The following is a 19,557-nucleotide window of genomic DNA, read 5'->3' as shown; positions in this document are numbered from 1 at the left end:
CCCCCCCCCCCCCCCCCCCCCCCCCCCCCCCCCCCCCCCAAGCCAGCAGGACCAACCCGGCTCCCCCATTGCAGAAACCAGGTAACTTAACAGTAATGAGTCCAAATGACTGCTGTCAAGAATGTCCAGTCAGACAGCAATGGCATGTGCCGAACTCTCCTTGTCTTAAATGCCTTGTCCCCAAATGAGGATAGCCAAACTTCATCTAGGTTGTAGAAAACCGATCTTACATTTTCCTATCAGACCTGTGGAATACTTCGCCTAAGTGACTCGGAAAAGAAAACTTAAAAAAATTCTTTTTCTATACTTTCTTGACATTTCCTTTCATTCTAAGATCGACTTCAATTTAGCCTTGTGGACCAGTTGAGGTGAGTTATAAGTCTAGATGTTTTGTTTTTTTTTAATCCATTAGACTTTTTCCTAGAAAATAAAACAAACAAAAGCCATTCTCTTTCTTTCAGCAAGCTTACACTTTTCTTTCCTGGGATAAGTAACTATTTGTAACAACAATGACTAGGGCAATCAAGACCTTTAGGCCATGGATGTCTCTGCCTTCCTATTTGCCAAGCTTAGAATAATTGGAGAGCAGGGAATATCCTCTAACTTCACCTTTTGGGTTCCATAATCCTCACGAGCTATTTCAAGTTGAATGCATGTATTTGTGAATCACTCTGAAAATCCTAGGGGAGCAGTGCAATGTTAATGCAGAGAATGTTAACTATAATTACTGAGGCTTACAGCAGTTATACTTAAAGGCAATTAAAGTTAGCATGCAGTTCTTGCCTTGATGGTAAAGTACTCCGGTGCAAGCTCAGAGAACTGAAAAACAAGCAGTCCAGGGCCTGGTGGAGGTCTCCACACCCTGCCTTTCTTGAGAAAGAAAACCTTAACATGTTAGCAAAAGCATCTCCAGCAGTAGAAGTCACTGAACCAACCCTTCCGGAAGGGAAAAGCGATAAAGGCCCAGGGAGTTTTCTGAGCTGGGTGAAGATAGGCATGCAGGTCAGGCAGCTTTCACAAATCTAAATATGCTTTGCCACTGAGATGATTATGCATAAGGTACCAAGACCACGGTTACTGGCTCAATTCACCTCCCACCTCCTTTAAAAGAAGAAAGAGTGTAGTTCACCCATAAATACCATGGTCATTTAGCAAATGCTTAATCTGTAGATAACTTAAGACAGAAAAGGACAAGTGTTGGATGCTACCAATGCAAGACCCTAGAGATGAAATCCACAAGTCAGCTGTATTCTAAGTTACGTACTCTGTTTTCTAGATCTCATCTATATGTAGAAAGGAACAAAGGTCTATATGGTTCATTCATTCCTCTACTATCGTCATCGTGATAAATCCCCTTTTCTTTTCTGCCTCGCCCCTGTACACGTATCTCCTGTGCTAAGCTCCTCAAATGTTAGATTGTTAATTAGGACATTCTGGATCCCCAACTTCATCTTCCAATGTGATCAGAAACGCCAGTGGTTCCTTCTTAGGTAAAAAGAGAGGCCACATAGTAAAACGGTTATGGTCATGAGCTCTGGCCTCAAACAATCTGAGTTCTCCCACTCACTAGGTACGCAAACTTAGGTAGGCTATGTAATTCGTCCACCAACAACATGGAGATGATGATAATGTGATATACCTCTATAAAGATCAAATGAGATAACACACGAAGCGCTTAGTAGACCACCTCATACAAAAAGTACTTAGAGTTGTTCTTTTTTTTTTTTTTTTTTTTTAAAGTTAATGTCAAATCACACATGCTCTGGTCCTTTCAACTCTGAACATTCATGCCAGATAGCCTTGATGTGGTTCTCATTATTTCTGTAACTCTAATTATCACATTCATGTCAAATGAAGACAAACCAAACAAACAGATAACGACAAAGACAGAAACCGACTCGTAAATATGAGAACAAGCTGGCAGTTGCCAAAGGGGAGGGGAGTGGGGGATGGGCGAGGTGGGCGAAGGGGATTAAGAGGTACAAACTTCTGGTTCTAAAATATATAAAATATAAAATATATATGAAAAGCACAGCATACGAATGTAGCCAATAAGACTGTAGCACACTTATCATGGTGAGCATTTTGTAACGCACATAATTGTTGAAACACTATGGTGTATACCTAAAATTAATATTGTATGTCAACTACACTCAAATTAAAAAAAAAAAAAAACACTTAAAGACATTAAAAACACAGCCATTTTCCCCTAGGAAGACATATAAAACTAATCCTCAAACGCTTCATATGATAGAGCTTCAGATATCTTTATAAGACAAGGCCATTCACTGGAGATACAATTAGAAGCAAGCGCTAAGTAGCCACATGGACACCCTATTTTCTCCAAATGACACATTTCTCCAAATGAGAAATACATACTTAGAGTCAAAGGTACTGCTTAAAAAAAAAAAAAAAAAAGAGCCTTAGGCAGACCTCATTCCCTACAATACCACACAGAGTCTCAGATATTTCTTTTTTTTTTTTTATTTTTTTAATGTTTATTATTTTTGAGACAGAGAGACAGACAGACAGAGCGTGAGTGGGGGAGGGGCAGAGAGCAAGAGGGAGACACAGAATCTGAAACAGGCTCCAGGCTCCCAGCTGTCAGCACAGAGCCCGATGTGGGGCCCGACCTCACAAACCGTGAGATCATGACCTGAGCGAAGTCGGACACTTAACTGACTGAGTCATCCAGGCGCCCCCAGCTATTTCTCTATTTGACAGCGAAATGAAAGCTAAAGGAAGCAAGTGGCAATCAGGGAACTTGGATCCTAGTCCTAGCTCTGCCATTGATGGTAATTTGTTTCCGTGTTTTCGGCCTCAGCATCCCAATTGGTACAAAATGAGGAGGGTTTCAGGAGTCAGCAAAGGAAAATGGTCAGCGGCAGGCTAAATCCATCCATCTCCATTCATTTATATATTGGCTACAGATGCCTTCCGGCTAGAATGGCAGAGTTGAGCAGGGCCAGTTACAAAAGAAACTGTATGGTCTACAGAACTGAAACGGTTTACTATCCGGTCCTTCTGTAGATAAAATGCCAGACCCTGGAGTGATTTTCGAATTGTTCTGTGGAGTGCTTCAGAGGCCACAGTGGTGGTGGGTAAGTTGTATCAAATGGCTTTTCTTTTACGTGTTGTATAGATTAGGGTTCTACCTAAAACTTAACTTCAACAAAGACTGCCACGCTGTCGAAAATATATATGAATATATACATGTTCTTGTGTGTTGTCTGTCTGCCCTAGCGATTGGGCCTGTCATCTGACCTCACTCCATCATCTTTTCACATGTGACACCTCAGCATGGCTAAATAATTTAAGGTCCCTGAGGACCCCATGGTATTTCACACCTCAGTGCCTTTGGATATGGAGATTTTAAGAAATTTAAAAAGAAATCACTAGGCTAGAGAGATGACCTCAGAAGGTCTCTAATAGTCTTTCAATTCACAACTATTTTATGGATCTCAACTTCCCCTTTTCCCCTACAAGGTTGACCAACAACTGAAGAAGGAGGCAAAATGAGATCCCAGAATTCTGTTTGGGGGCAAAAACAAAATAGAAGTTCTGCTTTAGTCTGTGTGTATGTGCATGCAAAAGACAGAACATGTAATGGGTGTACTCTCCATAGGATCTCGGATGATTCGTTTCTCCATGTCTTCAGCATTCAAGGAAGTGAAAGTTCACTTGAAAAGCTTCTAAAGCCAAGGTAGTGGCTCAGGTCTAGAGATGAGTACTCATGGGCCTCTAGAAAAAGCCAAGTAAATCCATCATTTAAACCAAATTTTCGGGGCACCTGGGCAGCTCAGTCTGTTAAGCGTCCGAGTCCGGCATAGGTCATGATCTCGGGGCTCATGAGTTCGAGCCCCGTGTCAGGCTCTGTGCTAACAGCTCAGAGCCTGAAGCCTGCTTCAGATTCTCTGTTTTCCTCTCTCTCTCTGCCACTCCCCCGCTTGTTTTCTCTCTCTCTGCCTCTCTCTCTCTCTCTCTCTCAAAAATAAATAAAACATTAAAAAAAAATAAAACAAATGATCTCTGGATATTCAGTGAATAGGAGAAATCATTCCACCCATTCAAGTTTTCTTTCCAAAAGCCAGTTTTCAAAAACTTGTCAGAGCTCCCTTTCCCTTGCTTTCTATAATTCTATATTCTCCTAATGGTGTTCCTTAAATCACTCTTAATTTGTGGCTTGATATTTTATTTATTTTTTTTCTTTTTTTTTCTTTTTTTTTTTTTGTTTTTAAATTTTTTTTTCAACGTTGTTTATTTATTTTTGGGACAGAGAGAGACAGAGCATGAACGGGGGAGGGGCAGAGAGAGAGGGAGACACAGAATCGGAAACAGGCTCCAGGCTCCGAGCCATCAGCCCAGAGCCCGACGCGGGGCTCGAACTCACGGACCGCGAGATCGTGACCTGGCTGAAGTCGGACGCTTAACCGACTGCGCCACCCAGGCGCCCCTGTCTTGATATTTTAGACTCCCCTTCCCTTCCAACTCCATCCCTACCTGCTACCACAAAGGTCTAATAATGTATGGGTGTTTATTCTTTTGCTTTTATACCAATGGTTCTTAACTGGGGGCGATTTTTCCCCTAAGGGGTCATTCAGCAATGTGTGGAGACATTTGTGGTTGTTACAGCTCGGACTGGGTTGCTCCTGGCTTCTTGTGGATAGAACGTCCTGCAATGCACAAGACAGCCTCCTCTACTCCTACCAATGAAGAATTATCTGGCCCCCAATGTCAATAATGTTGAGGAGATCTCATTCATGCCGCACCTTCAACAACTGCTTATATTCACACTTTAATATTATCATGCTCTCTTTAGTCACAGAATAATCTGTCATTCAAATCATCTGATCTGACCCTGATTGTTGCTTTTCTCGAAGTCTCTCATAACGTGCACTCTAGTAGTATCAGTCATTGTGTAAGATTTTATTCATGTGTGGATTTGTTCGTTTGTTCATTCGTTCATTCAACAGATACTTACCGAATGCTTATCGTGTGTCGGGCCCTATTCTACACCTGAGAGGAGCAGTGACGCAACGAAAAGCAAGACAAAGTCCCTGCCCCATTAGAGAGCAACGTCCCATAAGCCCCATTAGGGCAGGGCCTTTCTTTTTTCCTTTGCATCCCTCTCAGGTTCTAGTTCGAGTTCATATTTTCACGGCCCTCTTGGTGACCAGCTCATATGAAATAGCTGTCGAACAGAAGAGTAAAAAGGAGCATAGCATAGCTCAGCTGTAACACTACAAACATATAAAAAATAAACACGTACATTCATTAATGTATCTACTTCATTTGGCAAGTCAAGTTAAGGGTGTCACGTCATTCCGATTAAGAGAGAATTTTTTAAAGGGGAACCAAAGTGGGATGAATGGCAGAAAGGCAATCCAGCGAAGAATAGGGCAGATACCCTTGAGCTCAATCAATCATATTTTTCCATTGCACTTCTGCAATAATTTGAACCCATTCCCAAGCATTTGGCAGATCTCTTAACCTCCTTCTGACTCAGGAAAATCTGATCCCTGCAAATGAATACCACGTGATGGCATCTTTTCCCTCCTTCCAACAACTGTGGACGTCTTTCAAATGTATTTTTTTAAGGATGGCTATATACAAACCTACTCCTGGGGCCCCTAAAGCTACCCATTGATCTCGGCCATTTGCAAGGAAGTCACTCAATGATTAACCTTTTCCATGTATGCACTGGTGGACACAGCATAGGGTAGGATATTTTAGAATTAAGGGATCTGGATTTTGTCTTAGATTTATCACTAACTGTATAATCTGCCTGCACTTCAATGTCCTAATCTGTTGAAAGCAGACAAAACTTGCAAGGTTCATAGTGGGAGATATAATAATATGTTTGGAAATGTTTTCAAAAAGTTAAAAAAAAATACATAGGGGTAGGGATGAATAAGCAGAACACAGAATTTTTAGGAAGTGAAAATAATCTATATGATACCATAAGGACAGACACCTGTCCTTATACATTTATCCAAACCCACAGAATGTACAACACCGTGAGTGAACCCTAATATAAACTACGGACTTTGGAGCAATGACGTGTGAATGTAAGGTTCATCCACTATAACGAATTTTGCCTCTCGGTGGGGGATGTTGATAATGGCGGAGGCTATGCGGGTGTGGGGGCAGGGAGTATATGGGAAATTTCTGTACCTTCCCCTTCTATTTTGGGGGGAACCCAAAACCAGTCTTAACAAGTAAACTCTTGGGCGCCCGGGAGGCTCAGCTGGTTAAGCGTCCGACTTCGGCTCAGGTCATGATCTAGAGGTTCGTGGGATCGAGCCCCACATCGGGCTCTGTGCTGCCAGCTCGGAGCCTGGAGCCTGCTTCGGATTCTGTGTCTTCCTCTCTCTCTCTCTCTCTCTCTCTCTCTCTGCCCCTCCCCTGCTTGTGCTGTGTGTGTTTCTCTCTCTCTCTCTCAAAAATAAACACTTAAAAAAGCTTAAAAAGTAAGATCTTACTAAGTAATAAAAATATACAGATGGATAGGTAGAGGGGGTGGGATATTATTACTGGCTGGCTGAACATCATCATATACACACGCTTCATTGGCTAAAAGACATAGTTCTCTATTATTGCCCACAACTCCACTCCCTGTGTCACAAATGTCACAATGGAAGGATACTTTCTGGGGCACCCGGGTGGCTCAGTCGGTGAAGCATCTGACTCTAGATTTTGGCTCAGATCACGATCTCACAGTTCAAGGGTTCGAGCCCCACGTCGGGCTCTGTGCTGACAGTGCAAAGCCCGCCTGGGATTCTCTCTCCCTCTCTCTCTGCCCTTCCCCGGTTCGTGTGCATGCATTCTCAGTCTCTCTTAAAATAGACAGGTAGACTTAAAAAAAAAAAAAAAAATAAGGGGGTGCCTGAGTGGCTCACCCGGTTGAGCGTCTGAGTCTTATTTCAGCTCAGGTCACGATCTCACAGCACAGAGCAGCCTGCTTGGGATTCTCTCTCCCTCCCTGGCTCTCCTTCTCAAAAGAAATAAGTGAACAAACATTTAAACAAACACAGAAATAAACTGTACTTTCTTTCCTCGTCTCCTCTCCACACAACTAGTTATCTGATGCTCCGTGAGCCGTTAGTGATTTCTGTTTGATTTGATTCAGCCTTACTCAGGAGCCCCGGGCTCCAAGTAAGAGTTCCCTCTGAAGCAATCTGGTAACACTACCCTGGTATTAGCAAGCTGCCTCTGTCTGTTGAAACCACCTCTAGAAACTTGCTACCAAGAGAACGGAGTTCATTCTGTTAAGGAGACTGAAGGAATTACACAAGGCTTCTACTTTGGGAATTTAAAAAGGTAAAACCACAGGAAAAAAAAACTGAGAGAAAGCAAGCTCTGGGAGGTCACTCCGTCTCTATTTGGGGTGGGGACATAATTTCTTCACATACTGGGTGCAGCAACACCCACCTCAATAGAATATGCGGCCTTAAATCTAGGAAAGGCCATTCTTAGATGAAATGCCCTTCAAATGAGTCAATAATTCATCAGCAGAACACCCTGGAAGATTCCTGGCTAGATAACGTACTCAGATCTTCCATCCAGACTTTATAATCCAGCGTAACTATTACGTGAGTTTTACCTAGAGCAACAAAACCCTGTTTGTTTCACGATTATTTGGGATGGGACATAAATGTCGACGCCTAGCACGGCTTCCTCTAATCCCGGGAAAGGAGACCACTCACAGTACTGTGAGGATGGCACAAAGCTGTCCATCTCTCCAACCAAAATGACAAATCAAACAAGTGGCAAGGTAGCCAGACATAAGAGAAACTATCAGCCATAGAGACTAATAGTGGAAATGGAGGGAAACAATATGCATTTCGTTCTGAAGAACCGAGCGCAGTGGCAAAAGGACACTGGAAAACGCGCTGCCACCAAGAGTTATCGCTGCGATGTCTAAGGCATCACCAGCCATCGTAGTTGAGCCCAGGTTAACACTTGGGCCCCCTTTCCCTGAATCTCTGTGGCCGTCATTCTAGCCTCGGGCCAAAAAACAAGGCTCACTGGTGGTGGTGGTTGTTGGGCTTTTGTTGTTGTTGTTGTTTTCTTTTGTTTTTTGTTTTGTGTTTTTTTGCCAGCCCTCCCACATTCCGCTCTGTCCCTTCCAGTGCACTCTTCTCAGTAAGCGGCCCACCCACAGCATCCTTCCCTCTTTGATCTCGCCGGGGCCTTTTTCCCACCATCCCTGAAACAATTACCCAAGCAGTGGCTCGGCTCTGGGTCATCCTAAGACAGTAGCCAGCCAGAAGCCTGGGCTGCCTTGAGCCTTGTGAGTGGATATGCCAGGCATCTGTCGAAACTCTCCAGTGAGGTCGAATTGGTGGGGGCGGGGGAGATCTCTCTGAATGGGAGAATGCCGTGGTTGCTGTGGGACACAGAGTTCTTTTGAGTTGGGAGTTTAATGAGCCTTCACTTCAACAGGACCTACGTGTCCCGAAAGATAAGGGCCAGGATGGAAAGGCTTGCTGCATCGGCTGCAGATTGGTGGCAAGACCTGGATCATAGTGAATCACCAAACCAACCAACCAACCAGCCCAGAAAACAAAAAACAAACAACAAAACCCCAAACAGGTCTGTTCTTTAGTAAAAGTGCTAGCCCCTTGCCAGCAAGATACTTTCCCTAACGTCAACAGAATGGGGTCCATCAGAGAATCTCTGCTGAGTGTGGAGGGGGACGGAAGTTGTGACGGCGGGAGAAAGTTCTCTGTACGCCTGAGGCACGTTTCTGTATAGAGCTTAGAGAGCACAGTGGATGCACAGTATCCCGGGCAAGAGTCTTCATGGGATTAGAAAAATGAAATGAATTTCGAGAAAAGCATCTACGTGAGGACTTTGCACCGAGAAAGACGTAAATGCATGCAAGGGTCCTTGGACCGTTAACGTAGCCATAATCTTTCCCTGGAAGTCTTTGTTTTAACGGAGATATAGTTGACATATAACATTATATTAGTTTCAGGTGTACAACATAACAACTTGATATATGTATTGACCTGCCCGGACACTTAGCAGGCTAAGAAAATACTCCCTAGACAAATGACTTAATTTGGGAAAATTTCCCTAATTCTCCTTTGCTAAGCAGACTACAAATATTTCCCCTGGAAGAACTTCTAGGAAAAATTCGGGGTGCCATTTGTGAGCCATAACTTAATTCTCTGTTTATACAAGACATAGGCAAATGTCTGACATATTCCTCTGCCTTCCAAAAGGACTATACATAAGCCATCTCCAACAGAGAGAGGAATACATTTTCTGTTCGTGAATACCATTTCTTGATTTAGAGATGTTCACGGATTTTGTGAACAGTGAAGATTCCTTACTCGACTAGTTCCAGGGCCACCTTCCCTAATGTCCCGTACTTAAAAAATTTGAGGCCAGGTAGAACGAGCTTAGTGGGGGTTGAGTGCCAGCAGAAAAGCCAAACTTCAATGATCAATTCCTGTATTTGAGAATAAGGAAAAGGAATGTTTCCTTTGAATATTATAGAGGAGACAAGACAAACACCACCTAAGAGCAAAGCGAGCTCTGATAGGCTGCTAAAACAGAAAAGAAAACACGAATCAGTGGATTTTTCTTGAGAAAAAGAGTCTGGAAGATATTACACGGCCTCTGCCCTTGTGATTCTACTGGGTAGAAGGCTCCCAGCCCGCTCTCCCCCATCAAATGTTCCACCTCCTGTAGCAAGAGTAACTCAGAATTTCCCAACCACTAGCCTCTGAGCGAAAGCACAAGTTGGATGAGGGCTAAAAAATTAACAATAATTGATGAGTTCATTTGACATATCTGGCCGCTAGATGCCATGATTCAACCCCAGCCTCAGTTTGCGAACTTCTTTTTTAAATTGTAAACCTACGTGTTTTGGGGGCAGGGCCCTGGAAGACGACTACAAATCTCTGGAACGAATGCCCAGAAAAGCCTCAGAAGTCTGAAGCCAGAAATATATTTCAGGCAACTGTTTCAGTGAGGGCTGCCCAGTGGGAACTACAAATTAACATCCTCTCCTTAGATGCATATTATTTTCATGATTAACAACCAGTTACCACTGAGCCCTAGGACACAGCAAACCGAGAGAGTTGCAGAGTCTTTGTCCCATTTACCTCCTACTGGATGGGCACCCTTCCTGGAGGGGCAGCAGGACTGTGTATATACCCCAATCTCGAAGCAGTCTGGACAAGCCTCTTGTTGAAAAAGAGGGGCCCAACGGGTAGAAGCGCCCACATTTTCTCCTTGGGAATGGAACCAAAGGATGATTCAGATCGGGAGACAAGCAGCAAGGGCTAGGGAACTCATGGGCTGGGGAGTCATGAGATTCCAGTTTTATTCCTGGCTCTACCCAACAAGCTACTTCTCGGCCAGTCTCTCGTCCCTTCTCTAAAATAATACAGTCTTATCCTTGCCCTGTAATTGATTCTGCGATTTCTTCACAAGAGGGGGAAGGGAAAGAATGTACGAGAAGTAGCAAAAGGTTAAACAGTGTGCCCCTGAGGTCTGGACACCAGACATATACGAATATTCCTCATGTTCAGTAAAGCAACTCAGCAGTTGACACAGACCACGGATGAAGCAGGACGCTAGCCAGATTTTATACAACCTGTAGTTTAATGATTAAGTAAGTCAGGTCAAGGACATCATAGGTCAGGCAATATTACCTACTGGAAATGTATGAACCCACAACCCAATCCCAGCAAGCACTTTAATCCCCATCCCCCAAAAGCAAAAGATATCTGTGAGTCAGGAGATCTCTGGGAACTAGAACCATTCTTCCCGAGGGAGAGGAGGCAGGTCATGAATGAAGGTAGGAAAGACACTTCACATACCAAAGCCACAAGGCTGAGGACTTGGTCACGAAACACTTTTTTTTTTTTTTTTTTGGTCTCAGGTTTATAAAGCTTCCAATTTGTTACAATGGAGGCTATTTTTTGTCTTAAAAAAATTCAAATTTTAGGGGCACCTGGGTGGCTCAGTCGGTTGAGCATCTGACTTTGGCCCAGGTCATGATCTCGCTGCTCCTGGGTTTGAGCCCCGCGTCGGGCTCTGTGCTGACAGCTCGGAGCCTGGAGCCTGCTTCAGATTCTGCATCTCCCCCCCCCCCACCTCTCTCCCCCTCTCCCACTCACACTCTGTCTCTCTGTCTCAAAAATAAACATTAAAAAAAATTTTTTTTAAAAACATTCAAGTTTTAGAATAGTGAGATGTGAAATTTTCTTCACCAAGTTACACTTTGGCATCCATTTTTGTTGGAACATACCCATTCCCTGAAGTACAAAACACTGAAGCGTCAATACAATGACAACGGACACCCACGATTAATTAATGACAGTCCAGCAGCAATATTCCCTCTATTTCACATGAACACAGTTCAGTGTTGCAATCGAGTAACATCCACATCAAGACTAATCAGATGCACATTTATCATATGCTTAGGATTTGGGGGGTCCTTGTATTTGTCAAGGAAAGACCCCATCCTTGCACACAAATAACTGACACTTTCTCCCTGTCACATAGCCAGTAAGGCCCAGGGCACAGTTCCTGGCCTGCCATAAACTGTAAATTTTCCCTGGGTCCCATCCTGTCTTAGACCCCTTCAAGATTGCTTCTATTTCAGAACCAATCTGCAAAATAAATCCTAGGACGAGAGCCATAGCCATCAAGGTTCTTCTTCTTCTTTTTTTTTTTTTTTAAACCCGAGTGGACCAACTTCCCACTGAATATCGGGAGACAAGGACCATTTTGATTTTAAGATCCTTGGAGTACTTTAAAATATCTGGAGCCATTTTTTAGCCCTTCTAAGAGAAAGCTTTAAAGCCCTATAAGGGCAGAAATTAAAAAAAAAAAATATGCACCTGTCACAAGCCTAAGGCAGGGCTAGGTCCATAGTAAGAACTTGGAAGGAGGTGGTCAGTTTATTATTTGAATGAGCAAATGGAAATTACTTCTTGACCTTGGTGATTTTCTCTTCTGGAGCCAAAGGAAAGGACTTGCAAGGAAGAAGAAAGAAATCAAAGTCCACTCACACCGGGACAGCTGTAAGGAGAAGTAGCAGGTGGTACCTTCTGGTTGGGGGACAGCATAGGTGCCAGTTCACAAAAATGGGGAGTCCCCAGTGCCCCTGATTTCCCAGCTCGCCCCCTCTTTGGGACTCATATGCTACCTTAAGGAAACCGCGCATACCTCTTCCTCCAGCTTGACCACCTTGGCCTGGGCGTTGCTCAGGGCCTGGTCTCGGATTTCAATGTGTCGTCGTTGGTCCTCATTGGTAGAACGGGCAGTGGCCAGCTCGGCCTCCAGCTTCTCCTTCTCCCTCTGGCTTTCCTTATCTATCAAGACATGAATTATCAATACCGCCATTCTGGAGCTAGCTCAAAAGCTTACCTGAGCAAAACTGACAATCATACCCATTACTAGATATCCTCTAACACACGGCTAAATGCACCAGGATACCCAAGATTGAGAGACCCTATCATTGGCTCTACCGCTAACTCGTCATGTAAACTCAGAAAAGTCACCTAACAATGGTTGTGGTACACAAGCAAGGTGAATGCAGATGTAAAAAAAAAAAAAAAAAAGTTTTATGAAAAGTATTATGCAAAGAATACACACACACAGAACAGGTAGGCTTGGGTCTTCAATTGTATTTCCTCAAGTGGTCTTGTATTGGCAAAAGAGCAACTGAGCCCCCCGAAATCTTCCCAGTTACCTCCTCCTGACAATATGTTAAATCGATCTAAAAATGGTATTCCGTAGAATGTAGAAAACCTGAAATCCCACCCTTTACTCACTGACGTGATTGTCCAACTGAAATAAGTCCAGGATTGCCTTGTAGGTACAGATGACCATGACACGCGTAGATACCCCCCTGCCTTTCTAGGTCCCTCCCGTTTTAACGGGGACAAACCTCATACCAGAAACGCAAAGGGACAGTTTTGATTCTCACTTGGGGGTTAGAGTGCCCTTCCTCTGCACACCGTGATACTTAAGTTTCTAAGAGAAACTTTAATAGGGCAGCCCCGGGGTTCCCTCCCACTCTCCCTTTACCTACCCATAGAGGGGCACCTCGGAAAGAAATGAACATTTGTTGAATACTCACTGCACACCAAAATATTGTACTAACTTAATCCTCGGGAGAGCCATACAAGGGAGGCGTTATTCTCTTTTCCATTTTGTATATGAAAAAAAAAAAAAAACAACAAAAAAACGAGACTCGGAGGGCTTGAATAACGTGTACCAGGCCTCACAATTAGTAATTGAGGACACACTGGAGCCCATACTTAAGGCCAGGCTGTTCTAAACTCTAATGAGACTGCCTTCTCCTAGGGTTGAGCTGGTTGGGTCTCTTTAGTGTAACTGGAGCACATTCCCCAGGGAGGCTTTTCAAGAGGACCTTCTTGGCTCTTGCCACAGCCCCAACCATGCAGCACCCCGTCGATGTCCAAAGGCGAAAAGAACTAAAGGGCCGTAAGTCATGCCCTCTTCCCCGCTGGCTCAGTGGAGTCCATTTTTCCCTTCTAGAACCATTCGACAGTCCCTCACCGCATTGTTAATACAATTTTTTTTTCTACTAAATTCCTACATTGTATAAACCAGTAGCAGAGCTCGTGGCACACCTGAAATACCATCGCCACACACACACGGAGGAATATGAACTAGCAGACCCCAGGGCAAGAATCCATACATTTTTCTCTTTTGTTTCGTTTTGCCCTGGAAGGCCGCCATCTTCTCCACCAGCGAACTAACTTCCAGGGTAACGGTGACACCGCAAAAATAACTTCACAACAATTTACACGAGGTACTGATGACACCAGAAAAACTACATTCTTCCCTCTAAGACATACTGACAAAGGAACGGGCGGCTCAGGGAAATGAGGAAGAAAAAAAGCCCCACTTCTGAGGCCAGAGCACAACAGAGCAACCCGGGAAGGGAGGGGGGTATTGTAAGTGAAGATCAAACAAACTTGTAAAAGCTGACTAGAAGCCGCATGGAATGACTTGAAAGGGTCATGTGGAGGCCCAGCAGAGATGGGGCCTGACAAGTCCCCACCATGCACTACTCTAGCTGGGAGCCCCAGTGAGGGAGGCTGGGAGTAGGGAACACCAATTATGGACATCTGCAGAAGCGAGGGTAGTTCATCTGTTTCCCCCTGTGGACTCAATCCACTGCATAGTTTTTATTGCTGGTTTTATTGTAGCAATTGGAAAGAATGAGGCATTGTCTAGCTGGGTGGAGTCTATTAGGGACCGATAAAGAACAGGATTAGTTCATTGTCATGGTCCTCCGGAGTATTTCCAGACAAAGGAAACAGTATTATGAGGAAAGACATAGTTCTGCCCTCCCCCACCCCTCCAACTCTCCAACCAGAGTCACCAGAGTTCAGGCCATAGCGGCGGGTCCTCCTGTAGCTGCCCTTGGAGTCTGCCAATATGTGACGATATGATTTAATACAGGGTGTTGAACCAAGGGAGCCGCAGGTGCACATCAGGTACCCCAAACACTAATCATCAATCCTGCATGTTAATCCCATCTCTACCAGAGCCAGCACATAGAGCCCTCAACAATAAATCCCTTCAACATTAAGCGACCCCATGTTCACTGAGGTCCTCTGCAGCTAGCCTTGACAAAAGCAGGGATTTCAAAGGGGCTTCTCTGCTTTAATCCAGAAGGAGCCACGTCGATGTGACTAAATGTGGCAAGCAGCCTCCTTGGCCTAGAAGGAAAAGAACAACACTCCCAACTTTATGCCCCAACAGGAAAAAGAATCCCTAGATGGCATTCACTCTGTTCTGGCTGTTCTAGACAGATAACAGAACTGTGTGATCTTTTTACACATCTCGCTCCCAACCACACATTCATACCTGCTGTTGGAGCTTTCAGACTTACTTTTTGCAAAGAGCTGAGAGATGGTCTTTCTAGTATCCTCCGACCCCTCGTATTCCTTCTCCGCAAGCTGCTTGTTGGCAGTCTCGAGACGCTCTGTGGAATTCAAAGACAATCAACAAACAGGTCCTCATATACGAACTTCCAAGCACATGGTGTCTGCCCTCTAACTACTGATCTTGAGGGGGGCGCCTGGGCGGTTCAGTCAGCTGAGCGTCTGACTCTTGATCTCAGCTCAGGTTATGGTCTCGCGGTTCATGAGTTTGAGCCCTGCGTCGGGCTCTGCACTGAGAGGGCGGAGCCTGCTTGGAATTTTCTCTCCTTCTCTCGCTGCCCTGACACCGCTCGCGCTCTTGCTCTCTCTCTCTCTCTCAAAATAAAAAAATATAATAAAAATAAAAAAATAAATACTGATCTTGGGCAAAACAAGCCTGCTTCTTCTTGTTACTCAGGAATAGGTGACACAGACACAGACACAGATTTGCAAATGTGGAACCCCAAACAGAACTAAGCCATGGTAGGGAAGGAGGAGGTGAGTACCGAACACTTTTCACTCCTCACTGACAAAACCTAAGTGTGGAATTCTAGATGCAAATGAAGGAATCTACCCCTGAATATATGACATCTTTCATTCACCAGGAAAAAAGAGCACCAAAGTCGTCATAAAAAGTCTTTAAAATCGTGTGACATCAGAGCTAGAAGGGGACCATGGGCAGCATCCAGTTCAGTTGTCTCATTTGATCAATAAGGTCATCTAAATCCAAAGACGGAAGATAACATCCCCCCAGGCCATCAGTTTTGAAGGTGATGAAGGTTGAGGTAGAAACACAAGCAGGGAGCCCTAGAAACAGTGGAGGACGTCACTGTTTCAAGCTTGCACCGCCCCAAGACAGGCTTCTGCAAAACCCATAAGGGAAGAGAAGCAGCACAGATTGTGGGGGCAGGGCCAGGAGGATCCGGGAGTCACGGGAGGGACACCGTCTGATTCAGACATCACCTCATCCCACTTCGATTAAGCAAACTTGGGACCAAGCTCTATTGCAGTTCCCGAACCCTAGCCTTATCTATGCCCTGCAACTTAGCGACCATGCTAGCGGGGTGGTCAAGCCCTGAGAGCCTGAAGGTACACTCCCCCGCCTTTCCCTTCACTACCTTGGCCAGTGCTTCAGAAGGAAGTCCCTCACCTCTCAGATCCCTGTTGAAGTCGTGCATTCTTCGAATTTCACCCTCAAGCTTATTTCTCATGGCTTTCTCCAGGGCCTCTCTTTTGGAGGATGACTTTACAAGGTTCTCATATGCCTCCGAGACTCGCTGGATTTCTGTCTCCACCTGAAAAAAAAAAAAAAAAAAAAAAAAAGAGGAAAGATAGTGGGGATGGTAGGAGCTTAATGGGAAAGATGGTCTGAAAACATATATGCAAATCCTTAATAACAGCTTCTCCCAGGGCTTTACAGATGGCCCGACGCCAGCACAACACAGTCAGATGAGAAAAGTTTCCCAGAAGAATTGCTAAAATCAACCTTCAGCTCAGCAACCAATTCACAGGGTCACGAGACTCCCTCAGGTTAGAAACAAATACCATTTCTGCCGTCAGAGAAGGTGGTAGGAGAGAATAAATTTCATCAGTACAGTTATAAATGATTTTCATTTCTGCATGAGAATCTTCCTAATTTTGAAAATACTATTAATAATGTATATGGTACATAGATAACATTATTCCAGAGTTTCCAAAGCGCTTTCCCATGTTTGTTTCAATTTGCCCGGATATCGGCCTTCACAAGGACACCTCCTCCCATCTTAGCAGCCAGAAAAGTAAAACTGCCCTTTCTGAGATCGAGTTAGTGGCAGAGGCGAAGCCCAAAAACTCTAAGCCTCAGCCTTATGCAGTAGTTCAGTTCAATCTAACAAACTTTTACCAAGGGCCAAATATTTACAGAACTCTTAAAACTATGGTGGGGAGGGGCACCTGGGTGGCTCAGTCGATTAAGCGTCCGACTTCGGCTCAGGTCATGATCTCATGGTTTTGCGACTTCAAGCCCCACATCGGGCTCTGTGCTGACAGCTCAGAGCCTGGAGCCTGCTTTGGATTCTGTCTCCCTCTCTCTCACTGCCCCTCCCCCGCTCTTCTCTCCCTCTCCGTCTCTCTCTCTCTCTCTCTCTCTCTCTCTCTCTCACACACACACACACACACACACAAATAAATAAACGTTTAACAAATACGGTGGGGGCGGGGTGCCTGGGTGGCTCAGTCGGTTAAGCCTCCGACTTTGGCTCAGGGCATGAACTCATGGTTCGTGGGTTCGAACCCCGCATCGGGCTCTGTGCTGGCAGCTCAGAGCCTGGAGCCTGCTTCAGATTCTGTGTCTCCTTCTCTCTGCCCCTCCCCGGCTCGTGCTCTGTCTCTCTACAACAAATAAATGTTAAAAAAATTTTTTTTAAATACGGTAGGGTGTGTGAATATGAACGAGGACATTATTGTTTCCCTTCAAGGAGCTCTCAACCTAACCAAGAACAAGAATATAGAGAAGGACGCATTATTGACAACAGTAGAAGTAAGTGCCACAAAAGAGCAGGGGAGGAAAAGGTATTCCTGGTTGGGGTGAGGGGAGAGGCAAACAAATTCAGGCAGGAGGTGGCATTTCAGTCAGATCCTGAAAGCTGGGTCAGATTTCAATGAGCAGAGGTGAGGGGAAGGGTATTCTATTCTGAGTGAGCGAATGCATTCCCAGAATGACCAGTAGTCTCATTTGGCTGGCCACTGTGGGGTACACGGACGGAAGCTGATGAGATCTGGCTGCAAAGATAGACTGGAGTCAGATCATAAAAGGGCTTTAATGCCAGGTATTTGGACTTTCTCCCGTAGTGGGAGACCAGGACAGATTTTTGAACAGAAATTCGTGATTGGAGTTGTGTTTTATGACACCAGTGCAAATCCCGTAAAATGCAACAACAACAACAACAACAACAACCCAACAACACACAAAACCTCAGAGAGAAAGGGTCTTGCCCCAGATCAGCCCGAATCGGGAAGAAAACACGAAATTAGACTCCAGAGTCTTTCCGTTACCAGTATAGCTTCATTGCACACAAAACAGCCACAGAGATATTTGCATATAATTTATATAAGATAAATAAACCCCATGGCCTATTAAGCAATTTGCAAATTAAATCGGACTCCTACAACCATTCCGCATTCCTTCTCAGTTTTCCACCACCCTTCTTAACACAGCTCGGGGTACTTTATGGAGAGAAACATCAGGCCTCCAGCGGGAGACTGGGGGAAAGGCTGGGTTACCAAACAACTCAGATTCCACCTGCCCCAGCTCCAAAATGATGCCTGAGGCAGGACTGCCTGCAAACAAATGAGGCTTACACCAAAGAAAAGAGCGGACTCCAGAGTGTTTTTCTCCTTGCAGATGGCACCAAGATAACAGCACAGAAGGTGAAAACTGGTGAATGGCATTTTGAGACAAGATCTGCGAGGCCTGGGCCCGATAAAGCTCGTGCATGAAATTCAAGTGCTGGGTACAGAAAATAAACATTTCCATTTGAAAGATCAGGCTTGGTATTAGTTGGCTCTGGGCAGCGTTGAGAAGGCAAGGCTTTCCAGTCCCCTCACAGAATGCCACACCCGGAGGGCCAGTCCCTTCACTCCCGTTGTTCGGAGTGCTATTTCGAGATCTGGTACCAAATTTTTCCCTACCCCCTGTGTAGACGCCGTACCCCCCCTCCCCCGCCAGACGGACCAGTGCTAACTTCTGTCCACAGGACTTTCCAGGAAAAGAAGTCACAGAAGGGCATATCCCCTGGTTTGGTCTAGGATGGTGGGGACAGGGAAGAGGGATGTGGTGGTGGGTTTCTGTCTAATTACTCCCCTCATGAGCCTCGGACCTTCGTACTTTGTCTAGCACCAGCTGGTATCTACCATCCTCTTCCCCCTTTCCTTTCCCTCTTCTGCCTCACTTATGCCTCTCATTCACTGTGGCATTGGGTCAACCTTCACTCCCCGCAACACTCAAGCTGTGCCAATGACACTCGGTTGAGGCATCTTTCCCCCCACTGGGGAACAAGCAACAACAAACAACGACACAAATCCTATTCTGCTTCTCTCCCCTGTCACCCACCTTGCCGATTACTGCATCAGAGATGGGGCTGGAGCCACCCGGAAATAGACAGTTTGGGGAGGGGTATTAACCGTTTAACCCAATCAGCCAAACAGGCCAGTCTGCTTTGAGAGTGAGAGTATGGTTAAATTTGTTGCACCAGTATGACTGGGGGAGGGATGTACAGTTAAACGAGAGGAGGGAGAAAATGTAAAAGTGGGAGTGGGGGGGGGGCAAAGCCAGACAGAAACGCTTCTCATTCAACCCCAAGAAATCCCGTCTAGATTTTGGCACACTTTGAGGGAGGTGGTTTTGCTACATTGAAAAAAAAAAAAATCCTCAGCTGACAGTAAGCCCTCTTCGACTTTAGGACCCAGATCTGGTGTTTACAAATTCTCAGTTTCATTCGGGCCCTGAAATTTCCACTCCTGGGTGTCTCCTAAGGACAAAACTGCTGAACAAAACCGGGCAATGTCCCCTCCCTCCCACACCTTCACCCTCACCTCCCCGGAACAGTTCCCGTTGTCGGGAGATCAAAACCACATGAGCACCACAATGAGA

General features: G+C 45.1%; 1 protein-coding gene across 2 annotated transcripts in view; it reads right to left on the bottom strand.

Moving 5' to 3' along the window:
• AMOT (angiomotin) overlaps window positions 1–19,557 on the bottom strand; it is a 60,734-nt gene that overhangs the window by 14,751 nt on the left and 26,426 nt on the right. For both annotated transcript variants that reach the window (XM_040468501.1, XM_040468502.1), the window contains exons 6-8: window positions 16,078–16,222; window positions 14,897–14,989; window positions 12,193–12,338 (exon numbers count right to left, since the gene is read on the bottom strand). In XM_040468501.1, the coding sequence (XP_040324435.1) occupies window positions 12,193–12,338; window positions 14,897–14,989; window positions 16,078–16,222 (384 nt within the window). The remainder of the gene's footprint in view (window positions 1–12,192; window positions 12,339–14,896; window positions 14,990–16,077; window positions 16,223–19,557) is intronic.

The sequence above is a fragment of the Herpailurus yagouaroundi genome, unplaced genomic scaffold (genome assembly GCF_014898765.1).
Source record: "Herpailurus yagouaroundi ecotype Mexico unplaced genomic scaffold, PumYag 67700, whole genome shotgun sequence".
Classification (NCBI taxonomy): Eukaryota; Metazoa; Chordata; class Mammalia; order Carnivora; family Felidae; genus Herpailurus; species Herpailurus yagouaroundi.
The sequence above is the reverse complement of the archived record's forward strand: the minus strand, read 5'-3'. Positions and strand labels throughout refer to the sequence as shown.